Source organism: Pogona vitticeps, chromosome 4 (assembly GCF_051106095.1).
Source record: "Pogona vitticeps strain Pit_001003342236 chromosome 4, PviZW2.1, whole genome shotgun sequence".
Classification (NCBI taxonomy): Eukaryota; Metazoa; Chordata; class Lepidosauria; order Squamata; family Agamidae; genus Pogona; species Pogona vitticeps.
This window is the reverse complement of record NC_135786.1, coordinates 11,200,654-11,225,549: the sequence shown is the minus strand read 5'-3', so window position 1 is coordinate 11,225,549 and position 24,896 is coordinate 11,200,654. Positions and strand designations below refer to the sequence as shown.

At 41.1% G+C, this 24,896-nt stretch overlaps 1 protein-coding gene across 3 annotated transcripts in view; it reads right to left on the bottom strand.

Moving 5' to 3' along the window:
* TAF4 (TATA-box binding protein associated factor 4) overlaps window positions 1-24,896 on the bottom strand; it is an 89,439-nt gene that overhangs the window by 21,376 nt on the left and 43,167 nt on the right. For 2 of the 3 annotated variants that reach the window (XM_072996780.2, XM_072996781.2), the window contains exons 3-7: window positions 11,045-11,229; window positions 6,832-6,951; window positions 5,958-6,077; window positions 4,785-4,907; window positions 843-932 (exon numbers count right to left, since the gene is read on the bottom strand). In XM_072996780.2, the coding sequence (XP_072852881.2) occupies window positions 843-932; window positions 4,785-4,907; window positions 5,958-6,077; window positions 6,832-6,951; window positions 11,045-11,229 (638 nt within the window). The remainder of the gene's footprint in view (window positions 1-842; window positions 933-4,784; window positions 4,908-5,957; window positions 6,078-6,831; window positions 6,952-11,044; window positions 11,230-24,896) is intronic. The other variant, XM_072996782.2, reaches the window with a different exon arrangement.

Here is a 24,896-nt window from a genome sequence, read left to right as displayed (position 1 = left end):
AAACGTTCGTATGTCGAGCCGTTCGTAAGTCGAGACCCCACTGTATAATCCTTGCACATAGAAAGCAGGCATGTCACTCTCCGATCTATACCCAACAATGCTAAGACTTCAAAGCTTAATCAGAATTACACATTACTCTTAACAGTTCTAACCAAAAAAGCAGTACTTTGGAACAGACCTCAAGTTAGAAGACAACCAGTCCTCTCAGGGGGAAAGATATCTACACTCAGTAACCCTTGACCGTACAGGCGTATGACAAGAATACTCAAGACACCGACTTCTGACAAGGAATGCCTTATGAGCATAAGCTTTGGCCTTTCACTGCTGATCCCCCAGGACAGTTTGGAAATACAGCAGATCTTAACACATTACCAGCAGGAATAATACACAACTAGAAAGGTAAACTCTCCTGTACTGTAGTGGGATTTAACAGTTCACTGCTATTATAATGATGTCCTACGATTGGTTCATAGAATGACCATTTGGAAATCACATGAGGTGCAACATCAAGCATACGTGTGTGTATAGACCTGGAACATACCAAACTTGGAAACGTTTTCTGGTCTGCAGCTTCCAGAATTACCTAGCTAGCATGGCCACTGAACGTTTCCGAAAGAATAACTTTTACAAAGTCTGTAAAATACAATGTAACATCTGGCATCTTCTACAGCCTTACAAAGGAACAGAGAAAGAGACAAGAATTCATACTCTACTATTTATTACTAGCCAGTCAGTCATCTTTATCAATCCTATCAAATATAATTTCCAATATTTTATCTTGTTTGGAACTTCTTTATTGGGCCAGGCACTCGGAGACATGCAACAGAATAAGCTAGGATTACCTTCAAGAAAGGCACAAGGTACGGTTGAGGTGAAGAATTAAGTTCCCGGTACAGCCTGCTGGTGAAATCTTCTGCTTCAATTTTTCCATCCTGTAGAAATGATTTAAGATTCAGATTCTCCATAATGAAATACAGACATTAACACTTCATCTATTTAAACCAAGGGCAAGAAACATATGACCTCTCAGGTACTGTTCAACTACCACCATCCATAAGCACTTGCTGGGAAAATCAAAGGGTGAGCAATAATGGAAGCTACCAACCAACCCTCTCTGAAGCAACACCTGTTTCCCATACATTAGGAGTAGATACAGTTGTGTTCAAAATTATTCAACCCCCAATGCTGTAAAGGGGTTTAGGGACTATAGTGTACATTTGGAATTGTATTCAGAATGAAATCCTACAAGGACGTTTTAAAGAACCAAATGCAACTAAAATAACATCAATTGTTTATGTAATACAGTAGTAAATGTTTCTTTTGTGGTTTCTTCATTGCCACAATTATTCAACCCCTTAAAGACTACCACTCTGAAGAAGAGAGGTTCATTCAGGTGTTTTCGATCAGGTATTGAAAACACCTGTGGATGTCACCGAGCACCAATCAAGCATAATAAGCACCAATTAGGCAGCTTTAAAATGACTGTGATACTCAGCTCCTTCTAGACATTTACTGGTGTGGTTACAAACATGGTGAAGTCAAGAGAATGGTCCAGGAAGACAAGAGAAGAGGTGATTTGTCTTCACAGGAAGGGCAATGGCTATAAGAAGATTGCAAAGAAGTTAAACATACCAAGAGACACCATAGGAAGCATCATTCACAAATTCAAGGCAAAGGGCACTGTTGAAATGCTACCTGGTCGTGGAAGAAAGAAGATGCTGACTTCGACTGCTGTGCGCTACCTAAAGCACAGAGTGGTGAAAAGTCCCCGTGTGACTGCTGAGGAACTGAAAAAAGATTTGTCAGATGTGGGTATAGAAGTTTCAGCTCAGACAATAAGGCGCACACTGCGTAATGAAGGTCTCCATGCCAGAACCCCTTGCTGTCTCCCAAGAATAAGAAGAGTCGACTGCAGTATGCCAAAAGTCATGTGGGCAAACCACAAAAGTTGTGGGATAGTGTTCTGTGGACTGATGAAACAAAATTAGAACTGTTTGGGCCCATGGATCAACGCTATGTTTGGAGGAGGAAGAACAAGGCATATGACGAAAAGAACACCTTGCCTACTGTGAAGCATGGCGGAGGGTCAATAATGCTTTGGGGCTGTTTTGCTTCTGCAGGTACAGGGAAGCTTCAGCGTGTACAAGGTACCATGAATTCTCTTCAGTACCAGGAGATATTGGATGAAAATGTGATGCAGTCCGTCACACACCTGAGGCTTGGGAGACGTTGGACCTTTCAACAGGACAATGATCCCAAGCATACCTCCAAGTCCACTAGAGCATGGTTGCAGAGGAAAGGCTGGAACATTTTGGAGTGGCCATCACAGTCACCAGACTTAAATCCGATTGAGAACCTCTGGTGGGACTTAAAGAAAGCAGTTGCAGTGCGCAAGCCTAAGAATTTGACTGAACTGGAGGCTTTTGCCCATGAAGAATGGGCGAAGATACCCGTAGATCGCTGCAAGACACTTGTGTCAAGCTATGCTTCACATTTAAAAGCTGTTATAACTGTAAAAGGATGTTGTACTAAGTACTAAGATTGAATGTCACTTGGGGGTTGAATAAAAACTAATAATGATGTGAGCACAGAAAAGACATTTGTGGTTATTTCATTATAAACTTAAGGTTATATTTCTCTGACCTACAAGTGCCTCTTTCATGTAAATGTAAGCAAGATGACTGAATGATCAAAATCAATGTCAAAATGGCCAAAACATTCAATTTCAGTGGGGGTTGAATAATTTTGAACACAACTGTATCTTTGCATAGTATTTTATTGGGTAAGTTTTTTTAAAAAATGATGTTTATTTAGAGCAGTGCTGCAGCACTAACGGGAGCGGCATATCAATAAAATAAAATAAAGCAGCTGACCCTCCAAAACTACATTACCTGTCAATCATAAAACCACGAAGCCCACTTCAACTTGCAAGTCTTGTTTAAACACACATGGGCCTGCACACTATTTGGAGTGGAAGGGCAACCCCGTAAGCGTGTCCATTTCTGGTAGGCATGCTGTTGCACAAGTGACCATTGAAGCTGCCGTATGAGTTATCTCACAGCCACCAGCAGGCATACAAATGGGAGCCTGCTGGAGGAGAGGGAGAACTTTTCTGGTCACCTTTCCATGTCCACATAACTCACCAGGATATTGGCCATTAACACGCATCTAATCTGTTCTTACGAACTGTGCTCAAGCAACAAAATTGACCCCTGTATTACTAAAGATCCAAAACTGTTCTTGTCCCTCCACGTTCATGTTCAAACATTTATCATTTTTTCAATTAGAAGTCTGTGAACATTCTTAATTATCATGATACAAATTATGTTGAAATCTGCATTCCTAAAAAGATCTTATAAAATTATGTAAGTATATATTTTACATAACATTCTTTTTTATTCAAACATTTATATTCTCTGTGTGTGTACATCTGCGTGCATGAACGCACACATGCACATGTGTGTGGTTGTGTCTGCGTGGTTGTGTGCGCGTGGTTGTGTGTGCGCGCATGCGCTGCCTTGAGTCCTCTTGAGAAAGGTTTAAATATTTTAAATAAATAAATAAAGCACATAACTAAATTACAGTTTCGAATTGTATAATTTGTTGTCCATGTTCAATTTTTTATTTTCTTATGTAGTTGCCAATATTTGGACAGCAACTGGTTTAAAACATGCCAGGCAGGTACAGATGTCATTAGAGACAAACCAAGACTTAGAATATTTTTGAACTATAAGCTTTTATAAGAACCTTAAAATTACAATAACTTGTCACTAGGCAGATTTCACGAAATCTTTTGATTGCTTTCCAAAATACTTTTGTTCTGTGCAAATCACTTATCTGCTCTAAACAAATCAATCACAGATGTCAATTTTGTATAGAAATGTGAAGAATAACAACGTGTGATGTTAAGATCTCTTCCTTTATTAAATTTCTGAAACAGCACTTGGTTTTCTACCATCATCACGTTGCCAAAAAAAGTGTTATTGGATTCTGTCACACAGTAAGTATTAAGCAATTATCAGTAGAACAGTACAAAATAAAATTCTCTACAACCAATTTGTAATTAGCACACCTTCCTTGACTTGTTTTGTAAAACATTATGAAAAGGCAAAAATTTCAGTATGCCTTTCTGACCTTACATTTCACAAGTCTTAGTAAGTTTTTTTAATTTTTTTAAAACTAGGGATAAGGTAAGGAGTACAAAAGGTAGAGGAGAATATGGGGGGGAAGTGGGGAAAGAAGAACACAAAATGTGCTGTCATCCAATCTGTTTGTTCATGTTGCGATAAAAAGCCAATTTTGGGGTTTTTTTACAATTTGGTTGCCCTCCAGGTTTCAACTTAACAGTTACATCTTACTTTAATTCTATGTTATTTGAGCATTATCTGCTTAAATCTTAGTAGGTTTTTGACCAGTTCAGACCATCAGCTCATCCACATTGCAGGTGGCTGCAAAAAAGTGACACTAAGCCCCTACCATGCACGCTTCCCTTGCCCTATACTCTTCTCCACACAAGGAGAGAGTAGAAAATCACTTCTACTTAAAAACAAGCCACTATTCAGAGTTACTTCTAGGCTCAAGGAATTCAAGTGTGTGTTCTAACTGAAACTGTTCAAAACAAATCTGCTTCAAAGCTTTAAATCATTGCTCAATTTTGGATCCAAGGTAGAACCGGGGCTTGTTCTCAAAAACAAACTAGAAACCTTCACCCTCTTCTTCTCATATACAAACCACTTAAGCAAAGGTTTAAGTAATCATATGAACCAATTCTTTGCCTTTCTTACCAGCAGGTTCTGGACTAGTTCTTTCACATTTGCTGCAGTTTCCGTAGACTGCTTTCCAGAAGAGGCCAGTTTTATTAATGTAGAGAGAAAATTCTTGCATTTCTTCACATTTTCCAAGGTTTCCTGTTGGACAGAAAGATAGCAAAGTGAGAAGAGTGGAGTGTGACAGATCTGAATCCTTCCCAAGCATTGTAGACCCCAAATCAAGGCCATCATTTCAAAGCAGTGCAATCCAACAGAGCTGTTAATTATTATTATTGGCAATCCACATATAAGGCACCACATATGGGCATGGAAACAGCATGACTTTCTAAGAATCAAAGCTTTCTTTTTTTCTTTAAGAAAGGAAGCAAATTTTTGTTCATTATAATAAAGACAGCCCTGATGGTTTGTTGGCAATGCCAGATACATCTTAGAAGCCAAAATAAGTAGATGGATAAGTCTTCTACTCATGGAAGCAGGGGCAATATTTCAGCACACAGGACAACTCTGTGCCCTTCTCACCAACACTAGGAGAAGAATAAACTGTATAAGGGTGCAATTACACTGGAAAGCTGAATCAGAGCAATTTGATTTGCAGCCTGTATTATATTTGAAATCACAGTCAGTGGTCACATATGAGCCATATATTGATTTGGGAGTTCACAATTCATATTAGCTGCAATGCAATTTGCATTCCAACCTATAGCTCCCCCCTTATTTCCTCCCTCCCTCTGGTCTGGCCTCTGCCAAGCCTTCCTTCCTCTGATCCCACTTCTGCCTGCCTGGAGAACTGACAAGGATATAAATATGGGGAAAATTACTAACAATTCAGGTTTTGTTGGCAAATAAGTTAATATATTTCAGTATAGAACACTTAGTTTATTAAACAGAGAACCCAGTAAAATTTGACTAACACTTTCACAAACATTTACAAGATCTCAGCACAACAAATTCATTTTCGGCAGTTTCATTCTTATAATGTTTGTGCACATGGATGTAAAACAAAATTTCGCACTAAAATAAATTAACATCTTTGCCACAAAAAGCTGGGTTGTGTGAGAGGGGCTCCTTTTACATAAACCAGTATGCTCCATACTTAACATATACTGGATGTCAATTAACTGATTCTTCCTCCAGGGAGCTAGCAGTGTTTGGCTTTTAACTTGCAGCAAAGAATCATCAGAATCTTACTGTGGCCACAGTTGAGGTCGCTGTGGCTCCTTGCACCGTCCTCTGAGCTGTTCCAGTCTGCACAGCAGTTGCTGTTCCTAATGCAGTTGTTTGTGCAGGACTACCTAGGACAATCTGGGGCTGCAATAAATCCAGGTACAAGGCAATTATGTAAAGAAGACACAAACAAATAGAGAATTTATCACCAACACAACATCCTCCACAAAACACATGTGTGGTTTAAAGAAATGGCCACCAGGTGGCACAAAGCCCTATGCATTCAAAACTGACAACTCTGGAAGTTGATTAAAGAGAATGTGTTTTGCTTAAAAGGTAGAAAGCAGTAGAATACTGTACACAGGTACACCACACAATGGGCTATAGACCTGCTGCTATGTAATTACATAAATCTGTTTTACTTCTACTTCTTAAGAACCAAACTCCATTATTATAAGAGTGGTACTCCACCAATACAGCAGGTGTAGGAGCTTAATCCCAAGAAAAACTTTTCAATTCATGCCACCCTAGTACCTAAAGAAGGTAACAACTGAAGTGTGACTATATTAATGCTCAACAAACTGTCAAGGAAAGAGGCCAAATTTATTATTTTTAGTGCTGTATTCCAGAGATTTTGAAACTTCCTTCCTTCAAAGAATCCTTTCAACATGGATTTGCCTAGAATGGATGATGTCCATTCATACTGCAGATGTTTACAAACATATAGTGCAGAAATGTCACAGGCAATGACCAAGTCCAATGGGTCTAATCCAGGATCCATTTTCAGTTTGCTTCAGATGCCAACCAGCCTATCGTTTCTAACCCCACTCCTTCAGACTCATGTAATTGCCCTCTTCAGCTTTAGAAGCTCCACATACCAGTTTTGACAAAAACTCACCTGAACTACAGGTGGCCTCTGTAACGTTGTCGTGGGCTGTACAGTTGTCTGTGCCTGAGACACTTGCTTGATTATAGTGGTTGGCGCCACCTGCCGTGCAATTATAGGCGTTCCAGGAGCCTGAAAAAAGAATCCCAGGTACATTCACGGAGAAAAAGCTCCACATACATAAATAAAGTGGTCTAGCTTAATGCAGCAGTCTCAGAAAGATGTAAGCAAGAATGACAGCAGTCAGAGAAAAATAGTATTTCATGAAACTCAGCTTAAACTTTACTTCTCATACTATGTTTGGTTCCCCACTGTTCAAAGTAAGCCTGCAACCAAACAGAACAATCATGGCTTTGTGCCGGTTGATAGGCACATCTCTTAATATCAGATCCAGTCCATATTTTTCATGGATATTAAATGAAAATGTGGAGAAGGACTTCACATACAAAAACAAGTTAATAGCCTAAACAGGTTAAAATCTAAAGGGTGTTTTTAGGCAGAAATTCCAACACGGAGGCAATGAAACTCTGGTATCCTAAGAGGTCTACGGAAGGTAGATTACAATGTTTTCTTTAAATCATACCCTGACATTTTCATTGAATAGTGTTATTTTCAACACTGGTCATGGTTGATATATTCAAGGAACCTTCCCCAACCTGATGCCATTGAGATGTGTTGAAACTATAAATTTCACCAGCCTCTTGCCAGCCAAACTGGGCATGGGTGATGAGACTGAAGGCCAACACATTTGGAAAGCACCAAGTTAAGGAAAGTCGCAATAAGGCCTATCAGGATCAGTTCAGTCCACATACAGAAAGAGAAAAAAGGATGTGGTAAAGAAGATGAAGCAACTCTGCCAGTGATGAACTGAGAGCAGCTGCAATGCCACAGACAGGCAAGGCGAATGAAAAAGCAAAGACAACATGGCTTGAAATGGCTACAGGGATTGTCTAGAGAAAATGTGGAACGTGGGGGAAAACTTCCTGGGTTTCTTCTCAGGAAGAAACCCAGGAAGAAACATTTCAGAGGGACAGGAAAACTTGGGAAAGAATGTGTAGAGAGGTCAAGGACATTATAGCCAATCCAATCCTTTTGTACCAAGCTCCTATGTAACTTCACCATAAAGTCACAGGGCTACTCTTTTTATCCTGATCCCAAAATTAACATAAGCCTTGCAAGTGCTCTTCTTGAAATGAATCAAATGCAGAGTACAACTGGAGAAAACTTGCCGAAACCCTATTGCAAATTGGTATAATGTAACACAGTCCTCGTGTCTGATTGCGCAACAAACTGGGCTGACCACACAACCGATTCATATTAATGAAACAGAGTTCTTTTAAGTTTCCCTCTTTTTTTTTCAACTTTCACCTTTCAGCTGTCAAACCGCCCAGGATTTTTTTCGTGACACAATAGTGTCACAAAGGCTGCTGCCAGCTGCCTATCCGAATGTTTGGGATGTGGGCAGGGAAAATGTTTGGAAAGTTGGCCGGGGAATGGGGATATTGAATCTGTAAAAGGGCGCTGACTGGATGGAACCTGTAGGGCATACTCTTTCTTTGCTTTAGTTTAGTCATTCTTCGTGGGTGGGTGAGCTCCTGGTGTCATGGATGAGGCTGCGCACTTCCTTGGCTACCTGTCTCTGTGTGTCCATCTTGGATGCTTTTCTTTCTTGTTTTCGTTTTCTTGATTTGATTCCCCCATTTCTTTGGGTTAGTTTTGCTGCTGTCTCTAGGCAGCCTGCTCTCCTTCGATTTTTTTTTTTTTAGGACTCTCGTAGTGTAGTGATTAAACTGCAATACTGCAGTCAAGACTTTGCTCATGACCCAAGTTTGATCCTGAAAGGCTCAGGTAGCTAACTCAAGGTTAACTCAGCCTTCTATCCTTCTGAGCTTGGTAAATTCAGTACCCAGTTGTGGGGGCAGGGGGAGGAAAATGTGTACCTGCATAATTCAATTGTAAACCACCCAACAAGTGCTTTAAGAGCTGTGAAGTGGTATATAAGTGGCACACTTAGTTCTACTTCATTTTTTAAAAATCCCCCATTCTATTCTAATTTTTGCTGCTGCCCGCCAGGTTTTCCTACTGCTGATCACAGGACTCAAAGACAGAAGAGAATGCATCAAATGGCAGGAGAAGAGAAATCTTGCCATATTCTAGTAGTTTAGGGGAGTGGGCTTGACTGTACTTTTTGCCTTTATTTGCTTGCTTGCTTTTCAGGAAAGGAGGCTATGGATGATCTCACTTTGCCTCCCCCCCCCCATGTCTGGGATATGGTGCAGTGATTTTTTTTCAAATGTTACTTGCTTAATTTATTGTGAATTCATTGTTACATGTGTATATTTTGGTGGCATTTGGAGGAATGTTTTGATTGTGGATGTGGGCTGGGTGGATTTTGTGACTGTTCTGATGTGCCACTGAGCTTTGTGGGTGCCTATATAAGTCTGATAATGTCTTTTCCTCCTTATGTATCTTTGCCTGCTTTTGGATACAATGATTCTCTGTTACCTTGGCTCTGAATTTTGGGGGGTTGTTTTCAAGGATTCTTTAGAACTTTTGGATGACTCGTGCCAGAAAAGACAAATGAAGTAACGCAAATCAAATTACCTGAAAGAGGCAGTCCCTTTCATGTAAACAAAATAAATATGAAAATGTTTGCCATGCAGATCCCTACTGTAGGCTTTTTTTAAAAAAGCTTTAAAAAGTTAACTCCTGCCAAAATTAGCAATTTCAAAAAGGGTGATACAACAGGAAAGCCTACATCTGGCATGCAAATTCTGAACCCTTCAGCCTGTATTTTCTACTCCAAAGCACACCATCCCTAAGTGCTTTACCACTTGGCCTGGAAAAACAGAAATATTGTTTCCTCAACAAACTGAAAAGCAGCTGGGAACTGGGAGAGGGAGCGCTATTCTGAGATGCACTAGAGCCAGAGAGGAGAGGGTTAAGTAACTGCTCCCCTTTCCTCATCCTTCATCTTCTCCTGACTGCAGTTTAAAACAAACAAACAAACCAACCAAAGCTACCACCATACCCAAAGTACCCATTGCTAAGTGGTATAGAGTTCACTCATGTAATGTCTACTTTGAGCCTGCTGAGAATCCTGAAAATATCTTGGCTACTGCTGGAATTATCCCTTCCTAAGGTCAGAGTGGATCATTAGATTTATTAATTTCACAAGTTTGCCATTAATTACACACTTTTCAAGGAATGGTTCCAAGGCAGTGTTTCCCAGCCTTAGGTAACCCAGGTGTTCTCGGACTGCAATTCCCAGAAACCCCATCCAGCACAGCTGGTGGCGAAGGGTTCTGGGAATTGCAGTCGAAGAACACCTAGGGTAACCACTATTCTAAGGGATAGATTATAACAGGAGTCTGACTCCCACCTGACCACAGCAGGTAGAACGACACTACTGCAAATAAATGTTGTCAATAGGCCTCAGTTTTAATTTAAAAAAACCAAAAAAAAAGAAAAAAGAAAAAATTAAGAAGAAACCATAACTTTCTCGCCTCTGGGGTTCCAAATCTGAAAAAAAAAATCTATCCATCCTTGATTGTGCTTAACATGGAGTCAACATGTATATTTAAATAGTATTAGTAACTTGCCCCACTAATTCCAACAGATCTACTCTAAACATGTCGGTCTTGATTCAATCCATAGGTTCTAAGTGCAAATTGCAAACAGAAGAATCAGGGAGTTTTCATCTGCTTTCAGCTTTCCCATTTAGATCAAAATTGAGGAAACTTTTCTGGCCCAGAGGCACCAACTGGAGATAACAGCTGAAACATTCCTTATAACCAGAGGTTCCTAATCCCTTTCACAGATCCCAAAGACATGTCTATACACAAATACACATGCCTTTCTATTACCAACAAAGAAGTGAACACTAAAATTCAACTACACAAAGTATTACACACAGAATGATTTATGGCCCTTTCTGCCTCTCAAATTGTGTTAACATCTAATTTCAGAGTGTGTGTAGCAGGGATTTCTCCTTATTTAACACGGAGTTGATAAAAATACAGCATCTGAATTCTGAAGGATAGAACAGTAGTTTGAGAATCCTAAAGAAGCATAACACAGAAAAAGAGTATACTTGGCAGGCACTCAAAACAGATTGTAAAGCATATCCAAGCAATAAATGTGTTCCTCGGAGACTGGAACGTCTGCAAGCAGCCAGATTAGATATACTCAAGTGTAAGAAAATTTAAGGTTTTATTTTACTTACATTTCTCAGTGAACTGACCTGCACAGTCGAGAGTTGCACTGAAGAAGCACTGGTAGGTGTGGCAGGGCGAGGAGTCATGCTGGTTTGAGATTGGGACTGTGCATGTGCTTGGGCCTGCATCTGTGCCAACGTGTGTTGAGGGATCATCAATAACTGGCCATTCTCACTACGCACAAGGACCATGCCTGAGAGGGAAAAGAGAGAGAAAAAGCACCCATGAGGACTGGACTGGGAAACACAAAGATTTTATTCCAGACAATGGAACAATGAAGATGCAACCCAGATGTCATCCACTGAAAAGAAAGTATCACAGAAACAGAGAGCTAGAAGGGATCCCAACAGTAATTGAGCCCAACTCTCTATCCAAGCAGGAATTACACAGATAAAGCATCCCCAACAGCCAGCCAGCCAGCCAACCTCTGTTTGAAAGCCTCCAACAAAGAAGGGTTCACCACACTCCAAGGCAGCTAATCCACTGTTGATGAGACTGCACTCAGTCCCAGAGGTCTAATCTGGCCACAGTGACACATGCCTTAGTTATCCCAAGTGGATTACTGTAACACACTCTAGGTAGGGCTGCCTCTCAGAAGTGTCAGAAAACTTCAGTGAGTCCAAAACGTGGCAGCCAGATTGCTAACTGGGACAGGTTGGAGGGATCATCCCTGTTATAGCAGTTCCAATGGCTGCTGATCCATTTCTGGGCACAATTCAAAGTGTTGGTTCTCACCTACAAAGCCCTGAACAGTTTGGTTCAAGCTATATCAAGGACTGTGTTATCCTTTATGACCCTACTCAGGTGTTAAGATTATCAGGAGAGGCGCTTCTCTCAGCCTCACTACTTTCATAGTTGCATTTGATGGGGACATGGAAGAGGGCCTTCTCTGTCATGGCTCCCAAATTTTGGAATCCCCTCTCACAGGAGGCCAGGCTGGCCCCATCTCTACTGTCCTTTCACAAGAAGACAAAGACCGTTCTCTTCAAGTAAGCTTTCCCTCAGAGACTGGCTGCCTGAGAGGAGTTTTCAAATGGACTGATGTGCCTTACTGCTTTGAATGTGTTTTTGGTGTTGTTTTTCTTTACAGTTTTTTAGTGCGACTCTTGCTTTAATTTTAAATATTGTCTTTTAATGATGTCAATTGCCTTAGGTCTTTTTAAGGATACAATATTTTAAATAAGTAAAATAGATTAAAAATTCTTTTTCACAGTATATATCCATCAATTACTTTGGGTTGTACCCTCTAAAGCTACGGAAAGGAAGCTTGTTCCACTTTCAACATGAAAACTTATCAAATATTTGAAGAGGGCTATTATATTTCCTCTTAATTGTCTGTTCACCTGGCCAAACATATCCATCTCCCAGTAGCGTTTCTCACAGGGTGTGGTTTCCAGACCTTTTACCATCCTGATCACACTCCTCTGGACACATCCACCCTGCTGACATCCTTCTTAAACCGTGGAATTTAGGACTAGACACAGCACTCCAGCTGAGGTCTGACCAAAACAGAACTCATTGGTACTATTACTGATGAAGTTAAGTAGCATCCTTTCTTACTTAGCTGCATAACAGAAAGCACAATTCAGCAGCATAAAACATGTGTTGCTTTCCATGCAGTAGAATCTAGATCCAGTCCTCAGCACCTCCAGTAGCAGGACCTGACAGCTTGAAAAGCTACTGTCAACTGAAATAGAAAGTACTGGTGGTCTGTTTTACTATAAGGCAGCTTCATATTAGATCAGGCATTTGTTTCAAGCAATTGAGACAAGGCAGTGTGTTAAATATCAACCAGTAATTAGTTAGGTTTGTGAATGCATTATATGCCATATACTGCAAACTTACAAAGGGTAACAAAAGAAAATAAGTGTTTAAAAACCCATTATAATGGAATAAGGCAGACTTGAATTCAAGCAGACTAAAATCCATTAAAATCCAGCTGCAAGGCTACCCTGAACAGTTCCACTGGACAGCTCTTGCACAAGCAGTATATTTCATCAGTGAGACTATTACCATAATAGTTGGACCTTAATCAGCTGTCACTGTTAACATCCAGGAGGATTCTCTAATGCCTTCACTTTCCTGCCCCTTCCATTCTCAGCAAAAGCATATGATATATAATAAGGTCCTTCTACATACGTTTTACCAGTGAAAGGCTTACAACAATGGCATCATAAGCACAAGAAGAGCAGGTCTGTCTTAATGAAAAGAAGAGCAACATATTACAAGAGCAAGACCAAAACTCAGAATTCTGTAGGCTGCACAGAATGCAGATATAGTCCCCTCCCCGACTCAAAACACTAAAAAGGGAATTGCAGGTCCACTAAGATTTCCTTAGCAGCACATCACATATAAATGTAAATGCACATATGAACAACTACGTTCTTTTTTTTAAAAAAAAAAAAAGTTATTTCAATTTACTTTGTTATAGCATAGCACATATATAACCAAACTCTTCCTCCAAGAAAGTATATACAGTGGTGCCTCGCTTAGCGAATGCCTCGTTTAACGATGAATTCGCATAGCGAGGGGGTTTCTGGGGGAAATTACAGCCTCGTATAGCGAGGCTGTCTATGGAGGAAACTCGCATAGCGATGTTTCCCCCATAGGCCCCCGGCGGGCGCTTCGGAGCGGCCGCGGGGAGACCTCTCCCGCGGCCACTCCGAAGCGCCTGCCCCGAGAATGCCGGCCGGCTGGCCGGCGCTTCGGAGCAGCCGCGGGAGAGGTCTCCCCGCGGCCCCTCCGAAGCGCCGGCCAGCCTGCAGGCATTCTCCGGGCGGGTGCTTCGGAGAGGCCGTGGGGAGACCTCTCCCGCGGCCGCTCCGAAGCGCCTGCCCTGAGAATGCCGGCCGGCTGGCCGGCGCTTCGGAGCAGCCGCGGGAGAGGTCTCCCCGCGGCCCCTCCGAAGCGCCGGCCAGCCTGCAGGCATTCTCCGGGCGGGAGCTTCGGAGAGGCCGTGGGGAGACCTCTCCCGCGGCCGCTCCGAAGTGCCCGCCCCGAGAATGCCGGCTGGCTGGCCGGCGCTTCGGAGGGGCCGCGGGGAGGCCTCTCCCCGCGGCCCCTCCGAAGCGTCAGCCAGCCCCAGCTGGTTGCCTGCCCGGGCCGCCTACCCGAGCCGTTCTCGGACGACTGGAAGTCCGAGAACGGCTCGGGTAGGCGGCCCGGGCAGGCTACCAGCAGCGGGGACAGAGGGGGGGTATCCGGAAGGTTTCCAGGTGAAAGCCTGGAAACCTTCCGGACACCCCCCCACCCTGCAGCCGCCGCTTGAAGCCTGCCCAGGCCGCCTACCCGAGCCGTTCTCGGACGACTGGAAGTCCGAGAACGGCTTGGGTAGGCGGCCCGGGCAGGCTACCAGCAGCGGGGACAGAGGGGGGGTATCCGGAAGGTTTCCAGGTGAAAGCCTGGAAACCTTCCGGACACCCCCCACCCTGCAGCCGCCGCTTGAAGCCTGCCCAGGCCGCCTACCCGAGCCGTTCTCGGACGCCTGGACGTCCGAGAATGGCTGGGGAAAGCAGCGAGGCTTCAAGCGGCGGCTGCAGGGTGGGGGGGGTGTCCGCTCCCAGCGATCCCCCACGGCTTGGATCCAAGCTGTGGGGGCAGGCTGAGAGGGTGGTGGGATTGGGATGCCTTTCAGGCATCCCGGGTTTGGATCCCACCCGCCGCCGGTTACCCTAACTGGCGGCGGGTGGGATCCAAGCCCGGGATGCCTGAAAGGCATTCCAATCCCACCACCCTCCCCCCGCGGCTTGGATCCGAGCCACGGTGGCTACCCCAGCCATGGCCGGACTCTAGGGAGTCAAGCCATGGCTGAGTTAGCCGCCGTGGGTCAGATCCAAGCCACGGGGGGAGGGAGAAAACCGGATAATCCATTCCTATTGGAACGGATTAACCGGTTTCCAATGCATTCCTATGGGAAATGGTGCTTCACATAACGATGTTTTCACATAACGATGTTTTGTTTGGAACCAATTAACATCGTTATGTGAGGCACCACTGTACTTGGAGGTCAACCCCACTTTAAGTTTACTGCTGCGTGGGACAATTAGGCCAACGAAGAGCTCGAAGATCCCTTAAGGAGCTTCATGTTGGTGTAACCTTAAACGGACATCCAGATTTTCCTATGTTATTCACTTTTGAACAGAAGAACAGAAGGGAAAACCTGCTATTAAGCAAAGCACTCAATCTGACCAGCCCTAAAAGCCACCAAACAATTAAACACTGGTTTCATCAGAGATGGAAACACAAATTGTCTAACTTCTAAATTAATTTTCCATAATATTTAGTCACAAAAGTGCTTATAAAAACCGTAACAGGCCTTCAGTGCATCTGTAACAGACGGCTCAGCTCTGAATTACTTCCCAAAAGAAAAATAAAATGAAGGCAGATACGGCAGCCATCCCCTGCTCAGCTACACATATCTACACTCTTAACTCCTTATTACAGCTATGGTGAAGAGAAGGTTCAAAAATTAAACTTCCAAGTATTGTCATCATGTTTTACAAGGAGAATACAGTGGTGCCTTGCTAGACGATAATAATCCATTCCAATGAAATCGCTGTTTAGCTAAATCGTTGTCTAGCGAAAAGCATTTCCCCACTGGAATGCATTGAAACCTGTTTAATGTGTTACAATGGGAAAGAATCGTCATTATCTAGCGAAGATCGGTCATAGGAAAGCCACTTTGCGAACCGCCAATCAGCTGTTTAAATCGCTGTCTTGAGAAGCTTAGGTCCTGAAAACACCCGTTTTGCGAGCGCAGAGGGAGCTGTCAAAATGGTTGTCTAGCAAAAATTGGTTTGCAAAGCAGGGACCAAACATTGTCCAGCGAAGTTCCCCCATAGGAATCACTGTTTTGTGAATCGCTATAGCGATCACAAAAAGTCAATGTCTCGCGAAAAAACTGTCATACGGGGTAACTGTCTAGTGAGGCACCACTGCATAGCAGATTAACTTATTTAATCAAGCACATATTCCTTTTATTTAACTCTAGTACGGGAAATAAATAAGGCTACCTCTGAATGCATAATTCATCACTCATTCAGATGCAGGTGTGACTCAACCATGATATGTACAGACTGAACTTTGACATCTCCTTAAAACACAATGCATTTCAGCAGTCAGTTCACACAGTCATATACATTCCGTTACAGAGTAATAAAGCAATGGCTAAATATGTAGGTGCACAGACAAATCAGAAAATAGCCCTAAAGACGGCTTGTACCACTAGCAGAATAACCTTTCAAACTAAGGAAACAGACATCTGACAAAGAATTTGGTATCATGAGGATCTCTGATTTCACTTTTGGAGAAGTTTTTTTTTAACCTAATACAGGGAGAAAAGGCACAATCTTGTCTTCTGTCTTCTCCTTAAAGACATCGGGTTCAATCTTCTATTGGCTCAATAAACGATTCTGGGTATCATCAAAGCTTGGTTTAAAAAAGTGTCTGCAAAATTGCTATCAATTCACATTGGGAATTCCAGTTTAGATGGACAGCCCAAGACTATCTCTTGTATTGAGATCTGAGTCAACACAAGACAGCTACTTGCATCTTCTATTGTATCTTCTGCTATAAGGCATAGAGGAGATTCAGAAATCAGGAAAGCTACAATTGTCCCATAACAAAGAAATAATACCACAGACAACAAACTGTAAGAGAAATGTCCCCTTTATGTCAGAAAGCAAGCCAGATTTCAGAAGTTTTACATATCTTTTAAATTCACCCAATCTCAAGGATGTATTCATTACTTACTATTCACCTCTCTGTGTTCTGATGACCATGTGACCTTCTAAGTACCTACACTGATTTCCTGTCCACTCCTGGATTCTTTTTCTAGCATTCCCCCATTCTTTCCCCACCCATATCCCTGCCCTACCTGTATCGATTTGCATATATATAGCCCTAAAGACGGCTATATATATATATATATATATATATATATATATATATATATATATATATATATATATATATATATATATATATATATATATATATATGTATATATATGTATATATATATATGTATATATATATATATACAGTATATATATATATATATATATATTGGATATATTGGATATATATATATATTGGATTCAAAAACCCCTTCTGACACAGACCACTTTTACAGAAATCTGCCTTCCTCTTAAACAGAGGTGGGCACAAACCTTCTCCCACCTCCCCAGCCAATGATCCACTCAGTGGTTGGAGCAAGCTCCTCTCCTCCTCCTCTTTGGCTGTTTGACCAGTCCTCAAAAGGAGCTTGCCTGTTCTGCCTCCTTGTATGTATGGATATGTACATTTTCTGTCATTCTTTGTGAGCTGCTTAGAGGTCTAGTAAAATAATAATGCTTCCCTAGCCAGCAGCAAACAAGCATGACACAATCCAACTTGCCAATAAAATAAATGGGGTGGGGGAAAACTACACAGCAACTCCAAATGGAACAAAAAGAAAGGAAAGACAGTGTGGAATCAATTCAAATTGTACAAGTATTCTTCCTTATGCAGAACTGTGTTACACTGGAGGAACTGGGAGGCTGAAATTCCAAAATCTTTAATTTTTCATGCAGAATGTCCATACTCTTACAAAGGTTAAGAAAAAAGCAGAAGATGCTGGATTGGAGCAGATGGTATAACTGATAAATTATGCATGAAATAAAACTTTACATAACACTACTAATTGAGGCAAAACTCTTAAGCTAACTGGTTTGCAGAAGTAAAAATACATTCTCAATAAGTCCCTGTCTCACTGTCATCATAAACATAAGCCTTTCTCACAGTGAACAGATTTTGTTCTAGGAGAAAAATGCTTCCTGGAAAAGAAACCAGTGTATTTTTTGAAATACCATTCAGCACAAAAAACTGGGATTAAGTCCAGGTGATGTAAAATCTGAGAAACTGAGGCACAGAGGTTAAATGATTAGCACCTTAGCTGGATTTTACCAACTGAGGAAACCAGGTAGTATCTCAGAACACAGAAGGAGAATTACAGTTTCTAGACATTGTTAGAGGTAGTGGGCTGCAACTCAAAAACCGTATGCCAAATCAACATGTTAGTTTTTAACGTTCTACATGTCTAGTCACGCTGGCCACATGACCACAGAAACTGTCTGGACAAAACACTGGCTCTACAGCTTGGAAACGGGAATGAGCTCCGTGCCCTAGAGTTGGACATGACTGGACTAAATGTCAAGGGGAACCTTTACCTTTACCTATGCCACTTTTAAAGTTTTCTAGTAGTTAAGAGGGCTGGTTTCAAGCTCACTGTCTTTCACCTTACTTTTCCTAAATGAGAAAGTATTATTAATTTAAATAATATATACATGTTATACAATCCAAGGTTTCTTTGCACAAGATTATTATTCCGCCCTGGAATGAAGAGGAAGAAGGGGGGGGGGATATTATCTACATCCTTGTGGATCTATATATCATTTAAAAGTGTAAGTTGCATTCTTAGTTTTATTGTGCGGCAGACAAATCAATTTGACAAGGCGATCCTACAGCTGCGGACAGACGGAATAAAAAGTGGAACTTTGAAATCATATAAAATTTGGCACAGTATGTAGCTAACAGAAGTAAAATTGCAGAAACAAGTGGCCCTAAATGTCCCCAGACTGAAATCTCTCATACAAATTGGAGGAAGAGAATAATGAAATCTTGCTTATTTTGAAAGTGAATGGCTGGTTCCACCTGTTTATTTTAGTTTGGAAAGCATCCAAGCTGCAGGTGTTGAAATACTGATCCTCAAAAAAGGGTTTTTAAGGGGGTGGGGGAACTGTGTAAGACTGTGGTATCTGTAAGGCTCTCTTCCAACACCAAATGAGTTTATTCTATTCCCTCTCTTTCTTTAATGTATTTTTAAAAAAACATAGTATGGATGATTTTGACCTTGGTTTCCAGTAGCATTCTTTGCTAAATCCCATATCTCCCTTTCTGGGCAGAGGGGGGATCTTTTGGAAAGAATGTACACAACACAGTCATAAAGTTTTTCTTTCTTAACTTGCCTACCCCAAGGAAGGGGTTTGGAATTTAGAACATAGCTTTCTACTCTGCATTCTGCAAAGCAGGCATAACAACATTAGTTTGCCTGAGAGGTTAAAGGGTATGAATATTTCTCCACTGTATGTGTTGCACTGAAGTCCAAAAATAGTCCTTCAAAATACTACAGCCACATCCCAGCTTCTTTCCTCTACCAGCCACCATAGTACAGATCATGTGCTTATTTTCTTCAATCCTCTTGCACTGGGTAATTCTACTACTCACATCTGTCAAAAAACAATTGCTTTGTGTGTCGGTATGAAGTGATCAACTGATGAAAACTGGAGCCAGCTTCTGAGATTGTCCCTTGCTTGGTATCTCTTGGCCGGGTAGGTGGGGTTCGTCAGCCATGGAAGGCAGCCCATCTAGGAGAAGGAAAACTCCGATTTCAAACTTCCACTGCCTTGTGACTATATCCACTGATGGAAAAGGCTTCAGGAATTAACCTAGAGGCAAAATCAGGAGCTGGAGTCCCAAAGGCAGTTCGTGTCGTTCTGCCAACTCCTGCGACGTTGCTAGAACCAGTTGCATTGGCTCCTGCCTTTCCATTGGACCATTTCAGCAACGTGGAGAGGGGGGATCTGCTGCTTGGGTAACAGCCTATCCTCCATATTACTTTACCCAGGCTTCATGCTCTGGAGAGGACACCCCTCAATTCAGAGCATGTTACCATAGTCTCTCGAGACTGAAGGATGCCTATGCTATATGGTATCTCTTTGTGAATTGAATGAACAAAAGAAAATATCTTACAGAACAGAGGTTACCAACCTTGGATCGCCACACATTCCTAAACTACAACTCCCAGAAATCCTGGCCAGCACACTAGCAGTGAAGGCGTCTCAGTTTTAGCCCAGAACATATGGGGAAATAAGGTTGGGAACTACTATTGTAGACCATCTTGACTGGTGCCATTGGTGCTGTCAACACTGAGGTTATCCTTTGCTATGTAAAGCCTGGCATCCTGTTTACCGCTGGCAATGAGGACACAATATTGTGCAACAATATCAGGCCATTTCCTGGTGTTTTGAAACATGGATACAGGAAACACAATATCCCACATTCATAAACCAGAAGTTTTTTGAAGAATTGAATCTGACATGCAGTTGAAAATAACTTAGCTTATGATTTCTCTCATCTCCTAGACCAAAATTCAACACCTGTTTTAGTGTATCCATTTATCACAGCTGGACCACTGGTGCTCATTAAGAAGAAGGGTGAACTAATTTTTCCCAGGTGACTCTTGTGTCCAAAATCTTTTTGCTTAGTGTAGTAAAAGTAAGCCCACTGAATCAATGAGTGAGTCAACTCTTCTGTAAGATCCATTTATTCAAATAGGGCTACTCTATGACATAGTATATGAAAGTAAGTCATTGTTAGAGTGGATCAATAGAACTTAGAGAGGAGTTGACTCATCAAATCCCTGTGGATTCAATACATTGATTCGAATACATTTTACCATACTAAGCAGCAGGATTTTGTGACAAAATTATTGGGCAGAAGAGAATCCATCAGTTCACACTTTGTTTTACAGACTGCAAATTCATCAGCTATATTTTTTACTGATATTCCAGTGAAGTGTTTCTTAAAAGAACTGTTTTTGAGCAATTTTGGGGGACAAATCATTAATATATCATAAACTGTGACATACCAACTACTTTCACTTCCCCATCATGAAACTGAATTAACATGGCTCCACTGCTTTCATGCAACATGCCATGTAGGTAAAGGCACTGGCCCAAAGTTTGTTGCACAGCTCTGCATATGCAATGTAAGGCTGCAGCAGTGTTAAGGAAAAGCGTGGCAGGAGAGAAGCGCTATTCACAATGTTATTTATTTTATAGTTTTAGTTGTTGTGGACCACTTTGGGTCCCCTACAGAGAGAAAGCCAGCATATAAATAATATAACAATAATATAATAACAAAGCACTTTTGTATATCTGCCACAAACATGTTTAACTAAGCAATCCAGGCTCCCTGAGTATAATGCCAAGCACGCTTAACACTGGTGTAACTTCACATTATGTGAAGATGAGCAGGATTGCAGTAATTAAGAAACAATATTTTGCTCAAACACTTATTGAGTTAGTATAATGTCCGGATAATATGAATAAGCTGAGAAGCAACCAGGCCTTTTCAGTGGTAGCCACACTGTTATGGAATACATTACCGGCAAAGATGCATTAAGATACCACATTCCTTTTCAGCCAGGCTTTCATCTAGGAATCTTCCCATTTAATTATTTAATTATCAAATTGTTTAATTTATGTTATTGCCATCACTATCTTGAGTTTTGGGTATGTTTATTAATCTATAGGGATGAGGGTTTGTGTTTTCCCTTTGTTTCCATTTTATGATTATATTTTGTTATAAGACACCCAAACTGGTACCGAGCCACTAGAAGGGTGGGGTAGAAATTTAACCACCAACCAACCAACAAGCTGCTTGTAGATCTGTAGAGGGCTGTTGAAAGAAAGACACCAGAAAAGCAGTAAATATGGTGTTCATACAATATTGCTTTCCTGCAAGCGTAAGCATTCAAAACACAGCATCATTGTATCCCTAGGTAATCTTTGTAACTATGCAGGCTTGACACTTTTCTGTTTAATTTCTTTCCTTTAGTTTAGTTTTGTTTTATTTGCTTGTTTGTCTTCAGCTTACTTTGAGTGGCTCTGTGCCCCTCCTACTCTTGTCTTCCACTCCAAAATACAGTAATGGTTTTTGTGGCTATTTCAATACTCTGTAGAAAAAAAGACAGTTCTTAAGACCGGTAGTTGCCCTAATCATATCAGCATGCATGGCAACTTCATGAAGCAGAATTAAAAATCTTATTTTAACCAATAATTACAATCACAATAAATATGATCGAGTCAAAATTAAGCACTTTCAAGTCACATCAGTATCAATTACAAACTAATAAGCATAAACATCTCACTTAAATCAAATGGATTTAAGGAACTAAAATTCAGGTGGATCATATACTCATATAGTGTCATTATAAAAATATAAGTGCCTCTTACTCTAAAATAGTATTTTTACAACAGCATGCAAATATGAAATAGTCAAACAAACAAATACGTTCTGCCAATTTCTGTGCCACACTCTTACATTCATTAAGCTCCGAAAGAAACCGTTAATCAGCATAGATCTTCAACATACACTGTAGTGAAAACAAACACCTGCTGCTCTTGAAAATGTACATCAAATACCACTTTCAAACACCAGTCAACATTGCTGAGATTTTAAACAGCAAATTAGAAATTTGAAAGTGAAACTAACATGGTCAGCATAAAGTAGCTAGAAAGCAAGTAATTCCAGGCAAAAAAAGTGCAATCTTTACTACTTAGACTGAATCTGCAAGGATATGCTTTTCAAAGTACCTGTATCAAAATTTTTCTATTTATGATGCCCCTCAGTGTCGGCCTGACAGCTCTACATCTGGCAGGTTTCCTAAGCAGATTCTAGTTTGCATGCTCAATTCACATGAGGCACTATCTTGATCTCTTGGAGTTCCCTACTGTCTCGCACAAAATGACAAGGTTCCTAAAACATCCTATCCATCCCTGTGCAGATAGTTAAACAAAGACATTTCTCCTTCCTTATTGACCTTCTTACTGTGGAGCTTCTTGATTCTTCAGAATAGACTGATATGAAACCAGGATAAAACTGTGTTAAAACAGGAGAAGTGAAAGTGAAAGTAGACTTGACAGATCCGTCCATCCTTCCTTGGGCTGAAATATAAAGGATGGCAATGGTGCAATTCCTATTTTAGTCCACCTTCTGTGCTAGGATGTTGAAAGTATAATCCAAATGTCCTATCCTAAAATATGACTTAAGTTGCCTGTAACTTTATTTCAGCCTGAGTCATCTCTCTCTCTGTAAAACTGAATCAAAACTATAACATTGTTTTGCTGTAATGAAATATTGATAGGTAGCTAGAACTGGCAACCATCTTTTACTACAAGTCAAAAACAAGATGCTGTTCCTGACTGTTTCCTGAGGAGAATCTGCACAGCCTGTCCACCTCCTGCCTCTGATGCTGTAACACAACATTAATAACATTTATAATTACAATATCTGCCACTGACTTCAAACAGTGCAATGGAAAATAATGTAGAAGATCAACAGGGTAATAATAAAAGGATGATGTTAAATTTAAATTGTTTGAAGCTGCTTATGAACTAAGGATGATTCAGCTGTTGCCTGAATGCAAGTTACAAAAACTTTAAAAGTTCCACCAAATTCAACAATCCTATCAGCAAAGAGGACTGGCTGTGGAAATGCTGCCAGAGTGGGACAGCACTGGCACCACAAGCGTGGCAAACCTACTAATTATAGCATGACACAGAATATTGTTGCTCTCAGAGTATCAGGAACAATTTACTCCCCAAATTAAACAGGTCATCACTTGAGTTGTAGGCTAGAACTGCTCTCCATACTTCACAAAACAAAACAAGGCAATACTGTGTATTAGATTCAAATAGTAGCTTGTCATTCAAGTAGCATTCTTTTATTTGCTATTCGGATAGTGGCCTGGCTAGTCTTCATATCCCTTTTGCTCTGCATCTTCATATAATGCTTATTGTAATTCTTATTGCCATCGGGCTTAAAATATTCCTAGCTGTAAGCAACTTTTCTCTTCTACATAACTGCAGATTCTTTATTTATTTATTTATTTATTTATGCCTGGGCACTTGCTGTCAAGATAGATCCATAAAGCAACTAACAATAAAAATACAAACTAACAACTTATAGTGCATATGTGCCATAAAGCAAAGCAAAGTATACCGCCCCCATAGTACTTCAAGCACTCTCTGGGCGGTTTACAAGTTAATTATGCAGGCTATCCATTGCCCCCCCCCCCAAGCAACCTGGGTATTCATTTTACCAATCTCGGAAGGATAGAAGGCTGAGTCAACCTTGAACCAGCTACAGTGGGGTCTTGACTTGAGAACTTAATCCGTATTGGAAGGTGGTTCTCAAGTCAAAAAGTTCTCAGGTCAAATCTGCATTTCCCATAGGAATGCATTGAAAACCATTTGATCCGTATCTGCTCTTTTCCGTCCATAGAAACTAATGGGAAGCTGCTATTCTGCCCTCGACCACTAGAGGGGGATATTTTGTTTCTTTTTTCCTTAGGTCAAGAAAGGTTCAGGGAAGGCAGGGAAAATACAGTCCAGGCAGTACCAGGCAGTCTGAAGACTCCCAATCCACTCTCTAAATGCTGGGAGGAGTGAGGAAGCAGACAGGCACCCTTTTCACTGGCCAACAGTTAACTGAAAGTTCAAATTTTGCACTTTCCCTGCCTCCTACGTGGGTTTTTTCAGTTCTTAACTCAAATCTAAGTACGTAAGTCAAGTCAATATTTTCCTATGAGAGTGGTTCTTAAGTCAAAATGTTCTTAACTCAAGCCGTTCTTAAGTCAAGACCCCACTGTACCTGGGATTGAACCCCAGGTTGTGAGCACAGTTTTGGCTACAGTACAGCGGTTTAACCACTGCGCCACAAGGCTCAAAGGTTAGCTGCCTTGCAATTCTGCCTTTAAAAAGTTCCTCAACTACCCCCAAAACTGGCAAAAATATAAACAACTACTATACTTTGAGAGAAATGGCTTTAACTATGAAGTAGTTGGAAGCATCCCTGACCACTGTAATCTCCACAAGCATAGTGGGAAGAATAGTTAACAACTCAACCAATAACATTTTTTAAATAAGTAGGCAAATCTCAAAGAGAAATAAGAGGAAGCAGAGAGCTGAGAGCTTTTTCTAAATAGTGCCAAGGAAGAAAGTCTCTTCTATGATGTATGTACTAGCTAAGGAAAGGA